The 18,830-nt window shown below is 44.3% G+C and overlaps 1 protein-coding gene and 1 long non-coding RNA gene across 2 annotated transcripts; both read right to left on the bottom strand.

Moving 5' to 3' along the window:
• Positions 1-3,407: 3,407 nt before the first annotated feature.
• On the bottom strand, positions 3,408-10,984 carry CIMAP1A (ciliary microtubule associated protein 1A). The gene is made up of 7 exons (XM_083570959.1): positions 10,698-10,984; positions 9,946-10,075; positions 9,279-9,476; positions 7,165-7,266; positions 6,244-6,365; positions 5,523-5,660; positions 3,408-4,006 (listed from the first exon to the last, which is right to left on the bottom strand). Exons 2-7 carry the CDS (start codon positions 10,052-10,054, stop codon positions 3,917-3,919), a joined length of 759 nt encoding a protein of 252 aa, XP_083427085.1. The 5' UTR covers positions 10,055-10,075; positions 10,698-10,984; the 3' UTR covers positions 3,408-3,916.
• A 3,136-nt stretch (positions 10,985-14,120) lies between these two features.
• Positions 14,121-18,051, bottom strand: LOC310744598. Its single transcript, XR_014539638.1, has 3 exons — positions 17,406-18,051; positions 16,734-16,918; positions 14,121-14,389 (listed from the first exon to the last, which is right to left on the bottom strand). It is a non-coding gene; the product is annotated as an uncharacterized lncRNA (long non-coding RNA).
• Positions 18,052-18,830: the final 779 nt, after the last annotated feature.

Raw genomic sequence — 18,830 nt, 5'->3', positions numbered from 1 at the left:
GGCACCTGGAGTGTCAGAAAGGTATTAACAGCAAAACTGGAGTTAAGTTTGTGTGTGATTGAGATATATATATACCGTATTTTTTGCACCATAACACTCACTTTTTTCCTCCTAGAAAGTAAGGGGAAATGTCTGTGCGTGTTATGGAGGGAATGCCTACGGGTGGCGGGGGGGATCTGCTGCAGTCGTGAGCAGAGGATCCATGGTTCCCCTTCCTTCCCTCCTCCGTGGCTCGCTTTGAAACAGCAAAGCAGGAGAAGAGCCGCTGAGTGGGGAGGAGAGAGGGACAGAGAGCCTGCTTCTTTAAAGGAATCATAGAATCATAGAATCATAGAGTTGGAAGAGACCACAAGGGCCATTGAGTCCAACCCCCTGCCAAGCAGGAAACACCATCAGAGCACTCCTGACATATGGTTGTCAAGCCTCTGCTTAAAGACCTCCAAAGAAGGAGACTCCACCACACTCCTTGGCAGCAAATTCCACTGTCGAGCAAAGCGGGAGAGGAGAGGAGCCGCTTACACGAGTGTAAGCGGCTCCTTTCCGGTTGATTCCTTTAAAGCAAGCAGGCTCTCTGTCCCTCTCTCCTCCCTACTCAGCTCGCTACATAGCAGCAAAGTTTTTCAGCTCGCTAAGCCAGGGATGAGAGGGGAGGAGGGAGAAAAGCAGAGCCTGCTTGCTTTAAAGGAGCAAAGTGGGAGAGGAGAGGAGCCTTCTCTCCTTATACCCCTCTTCTGCCTTATTAGCAGCATCCTTCTCCACCCACCCCACGCGTGCTTCTTCTCCCCTTAAACCCCTCTCCTGCATTATTAGCAGGATCCTTCTCCACCCACCCCAGGCGTGTTCCTTCTCCCCTTAAACCCCTCTCCTGCATTATTAGCAGGATCCTTCTCCACCCACCCCAGGCGTGTTCCTTCTCCCCTTAAACCCCTCTCCTGCATTATTAGCAGCATCCTTCTCCACCCACCCCACGTGTGCTCCTTGTCCCTTGAGTGCTTTTCCTTTCCTCCCCACTTAAAACGTGGTTACAAAGCATGGATCCACATGGATCCTCAGGATTTTTGCATTGGGCTACTCCAAACTCACTGTCAGATCACATGTCTGTGGCCACAGCATGAACCACAAAAATCATACATCCACTGTTTCGTTTAGAATATTGTTTTTCTTGTTTTCCTCCTCTAAAAACTACATGCATGTTATGGTCAGGTGCGTGTTATAGAGCAAAAAATACGGGGTGTGTGTGTGTATATATATATATCAATGTGTGTGTGTGTGTCCCCCCTATGCATGTATACTCAAAACTTGGGTAAAGGCACATAGGATTGCAGCCTAGGTTTTTCATCTCTCGACTGGTGGTCTGACGTTCCAATTTCCCAGATATAACTTTCCATAATTTACTATGTCACAATTGAAATAATATAAAGAAGAAAGATTCTGGTACAGTTCTGCTGTGTATCATGGTCTAGTTGATACATTGGTGATCTTTGTCATTCAAAGCCTGACTTGATTTGGGTGAATCTTGCTTTTTTGCTTCTCATTTATTCTATAACATCTCACCATAGCAATAGTACCTTCACACTGGTTTTTAACTTAAAAATAAAATTAAAACAGGTTTTAAACACTTGCCAGTATTTTTTTTTTCTGTATTCCTGTCCCTAGTATAAATTCTGATATATACAGGTCCTGACCTAGTATTAGGCAAAGTGAGGCAGTTAGCTCAGCCAGTGCTAGGGAGATAGCAGCAACAATCTCACAAGCTGTTCCTGAGCCTCCAGCCCTCACCTGTTAAAGCACAGCTGTGCCACAGGATGTTACACACACCCCACCCGCCCCCCCCCCAAAAAACCTGCTGCCCTTAGGTGCAGTAGAGGACACTATCCTGTTGCTAGTAGTGAAGTAAGATTCAGCTAGCTGCATGGAATGGAAGGAGCATCATCTTGTCTTTGCCTCAGGCAGCAAAACATGCCAGTCCTGGATATATATTAGGTAGTTTCTAAAGTCTTTCTTAGTAACCTTTGGCTGTTCTTATGAAAAGCAAATATTTGCTCCTGCATGTAAGACAATCGAGGCTGCCGCCCAAGGTTATAGTTGCTTCTTTAGAACAAGTGAACTAACTAGATCAGTACCAGGTTTTTGAGGGCAAGTCAAAAAATCTTCCAGGAGCCTGTCTTCTAAAACCTCTGAATGAGGGACAAGGCGGAAAGCCCCAGTTTGTGAACCCCTAAATGCATACTCCAGAGAGACACGCAGTGTATCGTAGCTCTTAGACAAGTGTACCCGTCCTGATACATGTGGTTGCAATAATGTTTGTCATATTCACCTCATATCTCTAGGTGTACAGTACACCTAAAAATGCAATGGGCAAGGTCACTGAAAAGCTAAGCAACCTTCAACTCAGGGATTCTGTCAAAAGATGCAGAATTCTTTAAAGTCACTATGATTTATTTATCATTTTTTTAATGCCAGAAAATTAAAAGCACACTTCTCAGTTGGCTTCCAAGCCAGACAAACTTCGTAGCATGCCATTCCTGTTCTAGACTTAAAAGTTGTTGGCAGGAGCCAGTGCAACTAGATCAGGGCAAAAATACTGCTCAAAAGCTTCCTCCCACAGCCGATAGCCTTGCTGTCTCAAAGCAGGGCTAACTGTTTTTGTGTCAAGGGAAAGGGTTAAATGCCCCTCCCCTTTTAAAGCTCTAAAAAGATATTGGGAGATCTGATTGCAGATATTCCACATCATGTGATAGGCTTTTGAAAGATAAATCTAAATAAAGAAGTTTATGCTTTTATTTTGAAAGATATCTCAACTGACATTCTGTTGCTATAGCATGGTGAGAAAGAGAGTTTATTTGCTTTTTGCAGCAAAAACAATCTTGTAGCACCTTTAAAGACGATAACAGATTTTATGGACTGTAGACCATGAAAGTTTTTGCCGTAATAAAGTTACTGTCTAAATTGTGGTCAAGTGGACAGAGTAGGGCTTGGAACAAGTTTCATCTGTGCTATGAGCTTATTGTGTAGCCTAGGGGGAAATAACAGGTGCAACCTCATATACTCATCTGTGAAATGGCTTTCCTCACAGAGTTGCTGTGAGGATGAACACAATAAATATAATGCACAAAGGATGAAAAGGAGGGGGAACTGGCGAGATCCTGGTTCCCCCTCAACACCTTTGTGCAGGAGGGGATACAACCATTCACAGCGTCAATTATTTCAGCTGCTGTACCAGTATTAATGGGTGAGAATCCTGACTGAGCTGCAAGGCAGTATCGTTATCACGATTACTGCTAGTTCTCTATGAAAAAGCTTAACATTCTACTTTTCAAGTTCAGAATATTCCTACAGTTTTCGAGTAGTGAACCCTCTACAAAAGAACTGATGTTTTATTTTATAGCTAGGACATGAAATAAACATTTTATTCCTGATTTATTTATTTATTTCAAAACACGTTTCTCAGCTGAAGATATGGAATATACAAAATACTTTTTATGTGAGTTATTGCAACAAACAAGTCCCATGAAATAATTCTGGATCAGGAACACAAGTAGCTTTTTTTACACAAATACATATATATATTTAATATATATTGGATCCTACTTTATGAAGAATGACACCGTTAATTGTATACTAGTTGTCAGAATGCCGACGTGCATTTAGATATGTCTTCCTTGGGCTCAAAGAGTAGGGCAAGTGTGAGCTGCGCTTTGTCTTCCTCACAAGAGGGGCTTATGGCATATCCCTTCATCAGAGGACAGAACTTCAGTCTTGAATGGTAATCAGTTTCTGAATATGTTAAATGGTTCTTTAGCTCTGGCATTTGTAAAAAAATGCAGTTAAACAGCTGGTGGTTAACGGTTAAAATGTGGAGGAACATGATATAGAAATATCAGTAGAAAAATCATTTTCTGTACAAGGGATGAATTCAGCAGACGTCCACAATCAGAGGTGTTGTGTAGTCGGAGTGTCTGATTCCAAAAGTGACAACTGGAGCACAAGATTTGAGCAATGATACCTAGAAGCAGAAGGAGTGTAAAATATATTAGGTGAAACAGGCTAGGCTTCTGCTAACAGATTCTTGCTTTTGTTCTTTGATCTCTGTGTTCTGCTTAACAGAACAGGCTGCTTCCTGCTGGTTTACTGAGTAAGAAGCATTTTAAATGGAATGTTAAGTGGAAGAATTAAGTACAGATAATTAATAATTGCAGAGCACAACTGGGGCAGTGTTTCATGAAATACTGCTGGAGGAGCTAGATGAATATCCTGGGCATTGTGGACCCCTGGAGATAAACAGTAATTTCAACATCTTGTTTCTTCTGGTCTGAGTAACTTCATATGCAATTAAGTAGCACCATGGTTGATTCTGGAAATGGAGTGTGTACAGTTTCAAGATCCAACAGCACACACTTGCAAACAAAATTTCATGCGATTTTCGTGTTCACCAGTTCACAAAACCCCCAAACTGCTTTGCGCACACCTGTAGTAGTCTCAGGGGCGAACAAAGTGGGGGGCGGAGGGGGCAGATCGCCCCGGGTTCCACCCAGGAGGGGGCAGGTTTGACAAGATGGCCCCTGCCTCCCCCCAGCTGTAGAGCGGCCGAGGGCACACACAGTAAGGGCGCCGCTCGCGCAGCATCTGTATGGGCTGCCACGCTCTCGTGTTGTCCATATAGGTGTCCGTATGGGCTGCCTCTCGCATGGCGACCGTATGGGCTGCCACGTGTGCGCACTCTGTAGGGATGCCGCTGCGTGAGAGCGGCAGCCCGTACAGACTGCACATGTGCATCATCCTGTATGGTCGCCGCACATACGCAGTCCGTACAGATGTCGCGCGTCTGTCACTGGGTGATTCGCCCTGCCCCTCGGTGTCCCGCCCTGGGTGCCGGAGAGGCTTCCTCCGCCACTGAGTAGTCTCACTATGTTCCCAATCTGTCAAACCATGTGTTTGGCAGCAGAAGAGACTGGTTTGTTAAACTATAGTTTGCATTACATCCAAGCCAGGAAATTGGTCTAAGCACACCATGTAAACCAGGATTGCAAACCACTAGTTGTTCTCGGTTTACAATCCTGGCTTGTAGAGAGCTTTAAAGCTATACTTTAGACATCATGGCAAACTGTCATTCAACAATACAGAAAGTTTCTCTGACAGCCAGCTGCATAAGGAGAGGCGGGACTGCTCCAACCCATTGCTTGCTCCTGAGCCAACAAACCATGGTTTCTTGAAGCAGAAATGTGATGTCCCAATCAGACCCGTGTGACAAATGGACCAATCTAGATAAAGGATATCACTAGTAATTATTTGCGTGGGCCATAACAAGTTGATGGTTTGGTAATTACGTCGAACAAAAATGAACAGGGTTGCTAAGCTACCTATGACCAGCTTCTAACTTCTGTTTCTGTAATATTAGGACAAACATTTCCCTCTCCTCACATCCCACGATTTCAAGCTCTGTTTCCAGGAAAGGAGAATATCCGTACATGGGAGTAATAATTGCTGAAAACAATTAAGAATGAAAAGAAGCTGCTTCTCACCTTTCCTACACTATAGTCTGCAGGCCCAGGTGTTTTCCCAGCTCTTAGACCCTTGCTTCGACTGCCCATAGAATACTTGGGTGCTCTCTTTTTGTAGATATCTGTATCGGGCTTATGATATGCAGCAGGACCAGGGGTCTGTAAGAGAAGGAACAGGATTCTCATAGATGAAGTAATAATACAACCCATATCTCCTAATTTCCCAGGAAAATTGAGCAGCTCCCTGTGTTACACCAAAACACATTGAATATAGTTTCTACCATGGCAACACTTTACTTCTCTCACTAATTGTCTTCCGCTTCCCAATGACTTATCAGTGCAGTTGTAAAATAAAAAAGCAAATATGAAAATAGGACCTGCCATTGAGTTGTTTTCTTTTAAGGACACGTGGAAATTAGTGTAAAAGATGTTGCACAACTGAAGCCAAAAAGTAGGGGTAAAACAAGATTAAAGGCGTTGCAAAAAGTTTGGTAAAATGACCATTGCAAGAGTGAACAGTGCATCACAGCCAGATTTCTATCTGCTCCCGAATGAGTAATTTTAGCATTAAGACCCCCATGAAAGAGAACAAATTGGCTCTTTGTCACTAGTAACCAGCAGTATACATTAAACTGTTAAATCAAGATTAGAACAAATCTCAGAAAAATGGACCAGAGCAGGCACAACTTTGACTATTGGTAACCAAGAGAGAAACAAGGCATGACATGAAGCAGCAGTCTACCTTATGCAAGTCTTCATCGAAACGCCCAAGCTTACTCCTCCCTGTCATGGAGTAAGAAGGGCCGGCGGAGGTGGCCACTGTGTGCGGCCCAAGGACCTCAGGCATCGTGTAAGCGCTGGGACCTGAAAGAGGAACATGTGGACCGTGGGGAGGAGCACCAGAGACTTCCAGCAGAGCCAGAGGAGGAGGGAGGTAATGGCTGGGATCCAAAGAGCTACTTCAGATTGGCCTAGGTACTTGGGAATACCACCTCGGAAACTTTTGACTGTTTTCCTTCGAAGAGGTGTGGAGAACCATTGGTCTGCCAGATGTTGCTGAACTACAGCTCCCATCATTGCTGGCCTTTGGCTGGGGTTGATGGGAGCTGTAGTTCAGCTACATCTGGAGGGCCAAAGCTTCCCCACACCTGTCTTAGAACATCGAACCATCGCAATACAGTATCTCAGAAATTGCTTTTCAGTGCCTCCTCCATTTCAAAAGAGTTTTCTTAATTTTATTTTCCTCCAGAGGCTCTATGCACATTCTCTCCAGCGCTCAAGTTCACAGGTCAAAACATAAAAACTATTTCCCACTTCCACCAAGTCTATCCTTTAACTGCAAAGGCTAGGAGCTCTTCTTTTCATAATTTGTGAATGGTGATATCTTAGCAAGCTAATAATACCGGGTTAGCATGATGCCAGACACCCATAGCCTGACCACCATGAGAGAAGACCTTTCTGAATGGCAGAAGCGTAACACTACACCCCTAGGCTCAGACATGCGCATGTAAGTCCTGCTGAACTTGCTCCCAAGTAAACATGCATAGACCTGAGCTAATGCGCTGTGTTTCATCATTGATAAATTTCTTAAGACAACCTATGTTTGATGCCTTCCAACAACAACAGCAAAGCAAAGAACAAAACCATAAGGAATAAGTCTTACCTGGTGTGGCATCTACTTTGTAACCACGAGTCCTGAATGACATAGAATGTGCAGGAGCATTTTGATAAATTATTTTCCGTGACTTCTCTGGTGAGTAAGAGGCTAGGTAGATGGGAAGGCAATGGATGCAATTAGGTTAAAGCTCATTTTTCACCATGCCAAAATCACTGCTATGTCCTAAAGCCTCTGAAGGGCTGTCTACAGTTTTGTTAATTAAAAAGTTAACATTCTGCGCGCAGGGAGGGTAAATCCCTCATCACATTTTGACTAAGGCATGTGAATTAAAATGCAGGATGAATGTACATTTTGCATGATTTATTCTGATTGCAAATGAGACCGCGGTTGGATGAATATAAAACAGCAGATACAGAAGGAATAGAACGTAGTGTGGGAAGCAGGGATGCTGTTGGGAGTTGCAGAGACAACAGGTGTTTTCTGGATCTCCTGTTCTTAACTTTAATTCTATGGCACTCAGGCCCTCCTCACCGTGTGGTGCTTGTAAGACCCCAGCCACTCACCATCTTAGTTTCTTCATATAAATTACCTTATGCATATACATACCCACTGCCTTGTTTTCGGGAGAAGAAAAGGCTATGGAGGAAACACCACACAAATCCTGAGTGGAGTCCCTAAGATGGTTGGACGGCGTCTTGTATGCCTCCTTCTGGCAATTCCTGCAGCCAAGCTGGTGCCAAACGTATTGCTCTGCTTTCCTTTGGACCACATCACTGAGGCTGAGAGGGGGTGGGTCTTGTTTTCTGGGCAGCTCAGGACCTCCACACACACTGCCCAGGCTTGTACCCCAGGGAGGTCACTGTGGTGCTGCTAATGCAGCAAAAACAGCATAGGAGGCAGCAGTTATGAGTTACCGGTCTCTGCAGCCACAGCAGGCGCTGTGACTCTCTGGCAGTTTGACTTCACCCCCTGAGGAGCATTCCATTGTCTCTCTAGACAGAAGGATGCCAAAAAAATGTGTGCTTTGTGCAAATTTGTGCCACAGAACTGTCCCTGGTACAAAGGGTGTATGCACTGGTGGACGAAAAAGTATCTATGTCCCTGCGAGCTGGCAGGAAACTGGGTGTCCCTTCTGTGGCCAATGAGGTGAAGTGACTGCCTCAGGTGGCTGAATTTGCCAGGGCAGCAGAACCTGATGCTGATATTTCTCCCACCCGCCCCCATTTTGGATGTAGATCTTCTCTCACCCCTTCTTCCCAGGCAGGGCAGGGGCACCATTTTGGGGCCTGGCTCAGATGCCAAAATGTTGTGAGCCGGCTCTGGGAGGGTGCAGAGGCATGCAGGGAGAGGAGAGGGAGAAGTTCTGTTGCACAAGTGGAAATCCTTAGGCTAGTTGAACTAGTTGAGTCACAACGGCTATCAGCCCCAGCAAGCAGGGCCAAGTGACTAGAGACGATGCAAACTGTAGTTCAGCAATATATGGAGGGTCAATATATGGTCCCCACTCCTGCACTAGTGGAAAAACTTCTTTGGATTCTACCCAAAGCAGCTTACCCAAAATTGACATGGCACAAAATAAAATATACAACCAAAAATCAAGACAAAATGCAGCCTAAACTGAGAAATAAGACAAAATTCAACCTAAAGCCAACAGTAGCATGCGAGATATGCCTGATGTTGTGGCAAGATTTGAGGACACTTTTGACAAACATCCAGATGTAGCCTTTGACAGAGCTTTTTTATTCTCTAAAAATAATCAGGCACGTTGAAACTGAACAAACAGTTGGATTATTATAAAAGATGCAGGAGGAAATGATTAATGATAGGACCCACAAAGGGGAGGAGGGAAGTCCAGGAGATTCTATGGAACCTTATGATGTATGTTGGATATGTGATTGTAAAACTTTAAATTGAAAAACCAAATAAATAAATTTACAAAAAAGAAACAAGAAACTGAACAAACAGAATCAGTCCAGTCTCTGTCTGAGCAAGCAACTCATATGGATTATTTAATCTGAGGATGACACCGCATGTTTTTCAATGTAGCCATAAGAAATAATTCCAAAGGCCAGTTTTGGAATGATGCACCCAAACTCTACCTTCGTCTTGGGTAAGCAGATGCCGTCAACATATACCTTGGATGGGTGACTATTACTCACCAGGACCTGGGGTAACCTCCTTTTTCACTCTGAATCGACCACCCATTGTATAAGACGGAGCCGATTGCCTTCCTCTGTTTGTCATATAGCCCTGCACATCATAAGGACCCGGAACTCTGTCTTTGCTGGATGGGGGCTTTGCGCCATACATACTGTAGGCAGGGGCTTTCCTTTTGGTAGGAATGTGCGAGATATAACCTGAAAAAGGACAGACACATTTCATGCCACAGAGCTCAGGAGTAAGGCGTTGCCTCCGACTGGTTGCAGTTCTCCAGTATCTCAAAGACAAAGGACATTCCTGGCCCTGCTTCCTTAGATCATTTAGTCCGAGACGCGAGGGAACGAACCTGGGAAGATATGTTCTCCTATGATGATGCAGCTGATCTCAGTCATTTCTAGTTGTGGGGCACCAGGGCAGCTGAGAGGGACAGGGTACAGAGGGGACTGGTGTCCCTGGCCAAGAGCCAGCAGAGGACCCAAGCTCTAAGAGTTTTCAAGTTTCTACATGCCCCCAAAAGGAAAAAATGTACCGGAATATGGAGCTCCCCCACCCCTGATCAATTTCTGTGAGGTGGGCCAGCCTGGCAGACTGCTCCTGCTGTCCAGTCCCCTTTTTATTTGCATCAACTTTTTAAACCCCACTATACTTCTGTTTCCGTTTGCTTACCTGTTGCTCCCGGTATGTTGTACTTGGGCCCAGGGCTGGAATACTGGGCCATGACTGGTCCTCGTGGACGATGGGGCCTCCATGTGCCCACCCAACCTCCATTACTCATGATGGCAGTCTATTCTAAAGCCTAAGAAATGAAGAACACAGAGCGAATTTGTGTAAAGGTTAGGTTGGATACATCCTCCTGGGGGGAAACCTGAGGTAACTCTATTGTACCCTGCACTGAGTTGGCAGGATGTATAGCTAGCTATTAACATGACTGTTACCAATTCAGTAGAGTCTCATTGTATTATCTGGGTTGTATTGGAGATAGAAGTACCAAGAATGGAAGAATTAGGCCTCCCCTACATAAGAAGTGCCTACTGGATCATGCTCATCTGGTCCAGCATCCTGTTCTCACAGTGGCCACCATTTATTGTGGTAAGGGGCTCTTCATGCATCCAAGATCTTTTGTAGTGTCCACATGGCATAGTTGTCGTCATCAAAATACCAGCCTGTATTTCTCTCTCTGTTTAATCTGGATTTACCTTTCCTGGGAGAAACCCAGTAAAGAAATAAATAGAAAACCTTGTGTTGCTGATTACCAGTTTGCACTATCTAAGTGATCCATTTACAGTATCAAACCCCTGCCCAGAACCAGCCATCGACTTCCAAAAGAGTCAGGTAACTAACTACACAGCACATGAAACAGAGGAAAAAATGGATATAAACTAAAACAATTCATAAATGGCCACTGAGTGCTAATTCACCTTCTTTTGCCCTTGGAGATTTAACTGATGTGAGCAACAGTGTTTTCTGCAGGATATTTCCTTGCTGTCTGTCAACAGGGCTGTGGACAGTTTAAGGAGAAGATGGAATTCTGAACAGGCAGAACCCATCTCCGTTTGCAGGGATTTATCCTCCCCTTCATGTGAAGAACCTTCATGAAATTGCCATAGAAACAGACAATTGCCCTTCATAGTACTTCTGGGTGTTCTAGAACACCAGGTATGACTCTTAGGAAAGCCTGGGCTATGTGTGTGTCATGATGAGAATTAGAGTCAAATCACATAGCCTGTGGAAGATCCTTGGCTGGATCTCCAAATATATATTTCTTTTGCTAAAAGCAACCGGGGATTTTGATTGGCACACTGCATAGGAGAAGGAGGGGAATTAATTCGCTCCTCTCCTATGCCAGCTACTCTAAGCAAGTTGTCTCTAATGATGCAGGCAGCCTTGTAAGTTAAAATTTCAGGTATGAAAATCTCTGAGAATGACTAGAATATCTGAAAATAGTGCACATTGAAAATACACAATCCTAATACAGGCATACCTGTCAGGGAGCCATAAATCAGCAATAAATCACACAGAGTACATAGCGTTTACTCTTTATTTGAAGAAGCAAGGGCTGCTCAGGGGAGCCAGGCCTAATGAGCACAGCAACTCTTCTCAGTAGGTCTTGCCCCTATGAGGCAGTTGTGGAGGCTGAAGGTCCCTGCCTTCCCACAGCTGTCTGAATCTCATCCTCCCCCTGGGTCCTTCCCAAGCAATCTGAAACTATGCTGGCACGCTTGTCTCTGCTCCTCTGTCTTCAGACCTCTTCTGGTCCTGGGAGACTGTGGGGAGGAGAGCTTATTGCAGCAGGAGAGGGAGACACCTGCGTTTCTTCACCAGCCTGACTCATCTCTGCCTCTTGGCCTCCCTCCTCTCCAGCTTCAGATTCTGATTTTGGACTTCCCTCTGCCACAGCCTCTTTCTGAACAATAAACCATGTTACCTCTTCAGCTTCCGACACCCACTGGCAGACAAAGGGGGTGGTGACATCACCCTCCCTCCCCCTGGACACTCACCATGGACGGCACCCCCTGGGATGCTTGGCCTGCCCCCACAGCTGGCTAGCCCCGCCCCTAGGTGCACAGCATGTGCGCCAGAGCAGCTAGCTCCGCCTCTGCCAACACCTCCTCCTCCCAGTCTGCTTCCTCTTCTCCCTCTGACCACTCATCATCATCCCACCACCAATCCCCAGGCTCTGAGCCTTCTTCCCTTGGGGGTTCCCCAACTGGTGCCTCCCACCATTCCCATGTCCAGCCAGTCCGCGACAATACCTCAGAGATCTTGTGGGTTCAGTTCTAGACCACCGTAATAAAGCGAATATCACAATAAAGCAAGCCACACATTTTTTTTTTGTTTCCCACTTTCAGTGGGGCCCCAGAACTCATGAGCAATTATGCCCCACGCAAAGTGAACATGATGGCATTGTTGACAAGATGGACGCATAGCTTGCCTTTGGTTCCAGCAAATGCCTGTTGACCTGAAACCAGCCATGTTAGGATATTGGTTCCCCTTCATAATACTGATGGCTTTTGTTTCGTTTCAGATTCACATGTAGTCATCAAGCCAGAATCACTGTCTCTATCACTAGATTGCCCTACAGCTGCTCTGGATACATTGGAACATTGGATATGTGTCCAGGGCAGCTGTTTATCAGCTCCATCTGGTATACAGGCTGAGACACTACCTGCCCACGGACTGTCTCACCAAGAGAGGTGAATGCTCTAGTTATCTCTCGCTTGGACTACTGCAATGCGCTCTATGTGGGGTTACCTTTGAAGGTGATCCAGAAACTATAACTAATCCAGAATGCGGAAGCTAGACTGGTGACTGGGAGTGGCCGCCAAGACTATATAACACCAGTCTTGAAAGACCTAAACTGGTTCCCAGTACATTTCTGAGCACAATTCAAAGTTTTGGTGCTGACCTTTAAAGCCCTAAACGGCCTCGGTCCAGTATACCTGAAGGAGCGTCTCCACCCCCATTGTTCTGCCCGGACACTGAGGTCCAGCACCGAGGGCCTTCTGGCGGTTCCCTCGTTGCGAGAAGCCAAGTTACAGGGAACCAGGCAGAGGGCCTTCTCAGTAGTGGCACCCACTCTGTGGAACGCCCTCCCACCAGATGTCAAAGAGAAAAACAACTACCAGACTTTTAGAAGACATCTGAAGGCAGCCCTGTTTAGGGAAGCTTTTAATGTTTAATAGACTATTGTATTTTAATATTCTGTTGGAAGCTGCCCAGAGTCGCTGGGGAAACCCAGCCACATGGGCGGGGTATAAATAATAAATGATGATGATGATTGTGGAATGGATTCCATCACAAGTGCTATCATTGACATGTAGAAATAAATTGATTGACCTTCAATCGTCTTCCACCTTTTGGCACAGTCAGGGAAATTGAGACAGCAGGGATCATTCTGCCCAACAGCTTTCTATCTAACCCCACCCCCCTTTGCCACTTTCCCCCATGCTGTGGCACAAACAGAAGGCTTTCACCCCTGCCCCTCTTTCCCCCAGCTGGGGATGCCAACCGGCTGGAAAAAAAGACCTTTGCTGCTCCTGTACTTTAGAAACACCTTTAGGGTCTGATATTGAGTTAGCTTCTGGTCCATCAGACGAGAGTCAAAAGAAGTTGCTGCTAATATTTATATGAGGCACTGATTTTTACAGTAGTTTTCCACGAGATTATTTTTCTTTCAATGAGATTATTTTTATCATAACTATGTTAATTAAACCTGTAAAATAACTACATTATTTAAACATGTAGAATTTTCACTGTAGTTTTTTTGCAGTTGATTTTTATGCATTGGTTTTTTTGGCTGCTTCTGCTGTTTGCAAACCAGCATTCATGGGCAGTGGTCCAGACATGCAGGTTCTTCATTATGGGTACATCTGGGAAGCCACAATTGGTCAAATAAAAATAAACAAACATGAAAAAACCTGCACCTGCAGTTGTCACCACAAATGCAATTTCCATGCATGTTCCAAATCATTTCTCAAATTAAATTGAATGTGTTGATTCTGTGTGTTCATGCAGACAATTTCTGTATTTTACAAGGTTTGAACTGAAGTCTACTTTCACGTATTGCAGACTTAAGACAGAGCCAAGATGGTGAAGGAACAGTGGTCAGAATTCACATTTGTTACCTCCCCATGCTCCTGGAACTGGCAGAGTTACCCAGCCTCACACCAATTACCGTCTTTTTCCATACTGAATTACTTGTAGTGGATAAGCCGTTGTATTGCCTCAGTTACTTGCAAGATTGAAAATGAAACTCCTTAAAAGTATTATCAGCCATACAGCACTACATGTTACAGAGACCCAAATTGCTGTTAAAACTGCTGGAAAACACACAAAGATCCTTTGTAATTTACCTGAATGCAACAAGATAAGGAATTTTAATGAAACATGAAGCTTGAATTATTCAGGAATATTATAAAGAGGTTTCTCATTGGTTTTGTACAGCATGATGAATATACTCTAAAGGAAGGATAGGGCTTGATCAGTGAAAGCAGAAAGAGAAAAGAGTGCATCATTCAGTGAGCAGTACTGGGCAACTGCTGCTGGCAGACGGCCTGCAATGTTATTGAAGATTTCCTTCGAATTATCAGCACATCTTCAGTATATCAGCCTGAAATTAAAAGGGCAGAAGAAAATTCAGCATAAAGTCCTCTCAACATATGGCATAAGTTCACATCTTCGCAGATTACCCTCACCATTGTTGTGTTAGTCTTTTTTATAATTTTTAAAATAATTTTCAATTTTCACAATTCGAAATAGACATTTTACAAACTTATTGATATCTAATGACTTCCCCTCTTCTCTTTCCATGGTTCATTTTAAATATCTTCCATTCCTGCATATTTTACTATAACCATTCAAATCAATTTTCCATTTTTACACCATTCAAACATTAATTACACTTTTGAATTTATCTTAACGCTGCTAGCGTTTTTGGGTTTTGGGACCAAAGCTCACAATTTAAAAAAGAACTATTACAAAACAAGGATAAGCTCTTGTCGAGAATGTATAACCTTCTATTGCAATGGGAAACAAAAGACGAACGAGTGAAAGCTTCAGTGACCCACTGGGCAATGGATATAGGACACAATATGGATTTAAACCTCTGGGAGAAACTCTGGAAAAGAGATTTGAAATTTACTGCATGTTACACATTGAAAGAGAACTATCTGAAAATGATTCACAGATGGTACCCAACTCCAAGTAGGTTGGCTAAGATGTATAATGTACAATCAGATATGTGTTGGAAATGTAAAGAAAAGGAGGGGACCATTTTTCATACGTGGTTGACATGTAAAATGGTAAAAGAATATTGGGAAATGATTTATAAAAAGTTGAAATTTTTTTAAAAAAATTACCTTCCCCAAAAGACCAGAGTCCATTTTATTAGGAATAGCCCAGACAGAAATTCCTAGGTGTCAGAAAATCTTGTTTATGTATGCAACAAGAGCAGCCCATGTTTTGTTAGCCAAAAAATGGAAAATGAGCGAGGTCCCAGATAAAGAGGATTGGCAACTTAAGATGTTAGAATATGCAGAACTTGCAGGTTTAACACATAGAACAAGAGAGCAAGAAGAACATATGTTTAAAGAAGAGTGGAGAACATTTATTGAGTATACAGAAAATAATTGTCCACCACTGTTGTGGTAGTTTTGACCTAGTGCTATTGGAGCACCATGCCTTGTGTCCAGTGGTGGAGCTTCATGCTCCGGCACTGGGGGGTGGGGTGGGTGGAGAGCAGGTGGGGGCGTGGCTGGCGTGCATCCTGGGGACGGGACATGCTTCCTGGGGGCGTGCCCCGCCACCTGCGGGGGGGGGGCAGCTGCGATGGCTGGGGCGGTGCGCTCCCCCCCCACTCCTCTTCCTCCGCCAGTGCTTATGTCTACATGACGGATGCTGGGATGGGCACACACCTGTTCACATGTTCCTTTACAAAAACTTGCTGATATTATATCTAACACAAGTGTGATACCTAGACTGGCCAGATACAAAAGAGGACAGGCCTCCTGGCTCTTTAATAGTTGTGTAGATGAGGGGATTTCAGCTTGCTTGACAAGCCACACCTGCTGGAGTACATACCCTCTTGGACCTCTGGCTGCCCATGTTAGATATAATATCAGTGAGCATCTGTGAGCCTAAGCTACCTTGGTGAGTGGTGCCACCTCATAAGCACCACTTTGTCTACCGAGACTGCCTCCACACAGCAATTTATTCCCTTTTCACATTTCCTTGACTGTTGATTTCTGCGTTATAAATGAGCTTTCACAGAACGTGAAAGCCACTTCTGGGAACGTAGCAGAATATAACGCAAGTTGAGTGCTCATTTCTGTGTTCATAGAAGAATAGAATTGCAGAGTTGGAAAGGATCCTGAGGGTGTTTCTAGCCCAACCACCTGCAATGCAGGTATTTTTACCTGACGTGGGGCTTGGCCCTGAAATTAAGAGTCTCATGCTCTAGTGACGGAGCGATCCTGTGTATTTACGTTCAGATAAAATCTATTTGCAAATACTGCAGAAATGAGCACTAAACTTGCACTGTGCAACTTGCAGGTGCAACCACAAACCAAAACGTAAGAGAGGACTGAGAGAGGTTGAAGTTGTGGCAAACACAACTTCCAGTTTTCCCACCAGTTTTCCTGCTTTGAGCCTGGCACCAGCTCCTGCCACCGCCTAGGATGGCACTGCAGGCCTCATGGGGCTAGGTTGCACCCAGTCCAGTGGTCCAGGATTTCGCCATTTTCTAGTAGATAGAAAACTTGTTCTAATTTTTAAACATTACTCAAGTCCCTGGAAACCTGTGTGATTCTACATTCTTTCATGTTCAGTATGTGGACATTAACATGGTTTTTCTTAATTGAACAGCATTTGTGAAAATGTTACGACGACCCGTCAGAGTTAAGGTTCAACTGCGAGAAAAGCAAGGACATTAAAAAAAAATAGAAAAAGAAGATTACCGCCAGATCCACCAAAGCCAGTTTGTGGAGCAAAGACAACTCAAATACACTTGCTCTCATTTTAAGTGCAGCATTTATCGCATGGACGTCACTTGTGTACTTTGAAAGTTCTTCCTGAAACCCCAAATCCGATTTAAAAAGCCCTTTCTGCACAATGTTATTGACAGCGATACAAGAAATCAAACCTAGGTTAAAAGAAAAAGAAGAGCTGAAGAGCAAGTGATTTGAAAATTACATTTTTTACACATATTTTATTTCATGCCTTATGAGTGTAAAATTAATAACAGTGATGCAGTGGCTTAACAATTAATCCTTCTTCCCAAGGGACCTCTGCAAATTGTAGCTCTGTGCGGGATAGTGGGGTCTCCTAACGACTCTCAGCACCTTTAATAAACTACAGCTCCCAGAATTCTTTGGGGAAAGCTGTGACCGTTTAAAGTGGTATCATAATGCTTGTATGGTGTGAATGTTGAGGCAGTCGCTTTCTTACACACGCTAATCTATCTCATAGGGTTGTTGAGAGGATAAAATGGTGGTTTTTCCTCAAGTTTTAAGGAAGGAAGGGACTGGCTCTTCTTAAGGTTCTGTTCATCTTCACTCTCAATCTCTGGCTTTGACCACACACTTTAACATTCATCATAAAGAGAGATAAACGGTATTGGCGATACTTACCAGAGTTGCAGCCACATGCCAGGGAGAGGAGCAGAAAGACAATGGCTGCCTTCATAGCTGCAAGGACAAAGGAGTGCTCCCTGGGAATAGTCAAAATGCTCTGTGACTTTCTTCGGAACCTCAGACATGCAGCCGAGAGAAATATATAGGAGCCAGCCAGCAACACTGACTCCTCCCTCAATATGGCATGGCAGTTTACAAGACTTCTTTGGCTGTTATTGTTTCTAAACAGCATGCACTCACTCTGGAGTCAGAGGGAGAGATTTACTGGACTTTAAAAGACTGAAACCCATTGCTAACATGCAACATACCATTTTGTTGCTTTGTAACAGTTATTGTCTATAGCTAAATGTTTAGAAACCAAGTTCTGCAAGTAAAGCTTTTTTTTAAAAAAACTTATTTACTGTGGTGAAGAGGATTTATTTCTACGCAAGAGTCAGATCAGAGACTTTCTGCTGATGCTATGAAACAGGATCTTGGCCATCGGCTGATTAATGCAACACTATACTTTCCCTTCTAGCTATACTTTATATTTCACATGCAGCTAATTGTGGAAAAACAGTGCCTCAGCACTAGTAAAAGGCTCTCGTATTGAAGCAGCCGATATTATCAATTTTGTACTGCTCAGGTATGAAGCCTCTGAATTATTCCATTGCAGTACCTCAGGATAAAAATAAAAATAGATGCATTTTAAATAATAATAATAATAATAATAATAATAATAATAATAATAATAATTTAAGACAATGCATTCAGCAGCTGGGCAGGATGACCCTCTGTTGTATGATATGATCCTGCAATGGTTCTTATATACTTAGCTCCGGGGTTGGCAAGGCTTACCGGGCATGGGCCGGATCACTCCCGTGGAGATCCTCCGTGGGCTGGACCGGCGCAGCACAATGCCGGAAATTGCGTCTGCGCATGTTCACGGCTCCAGAAATCGCTTCTACGCATGCCCAGATGCCTAAAATTGTGCCTTTATAGAAGCTATTTCCGGTGTCTGGACATGCGCAGAAGCGATTTCTGGCGCTGCAGAAGAGAGTCCCTGCGCCGCGCCAGTTTAGTGCAGCGTGTGGAGACTTGCCAAGCGGACGGCTCGGTTTGGGGGCGGCTCGTGGGCTGGTTAAACAGCCTCCATGGGCTGCTTCTGGCCCATGGGCTGCAGGTTGGGGACCCCTGATTTTGCTGGTGTTCAAGTCCCTGCTCAATCCAAAAGGCTGACTGGCTATCCTTGATTCAGTTGCTGCAGCTCAGACAAACCTACCTTCCAGGACCGTTGGGAGGGTCAACGAGGAGGAGAACCAAATATGTCACTTTGAGCTGCATGGAAGGAATTAATAAAAACAAACACTTTTGTTGTGTTCTCTGCAAGCGGAGGCCAAGCAACGCATGTGCACGCATGTGCCAAATGATGTCATGACATCA

This window comes from Podarcis filfolensis (assembly GCF_964270895.1).
Source record: "Podarcis filfolensis genome assembly, chromosome: 1".
NCBI lineage: Eukaryota > Metazoa > Chordata > Lepidosauria > Squamata > Lacertidae > Podarcis > Podarcis filfolensis.
This window is presented reverse-complemented; position numbering and strand designations above follow the sequence as displayed.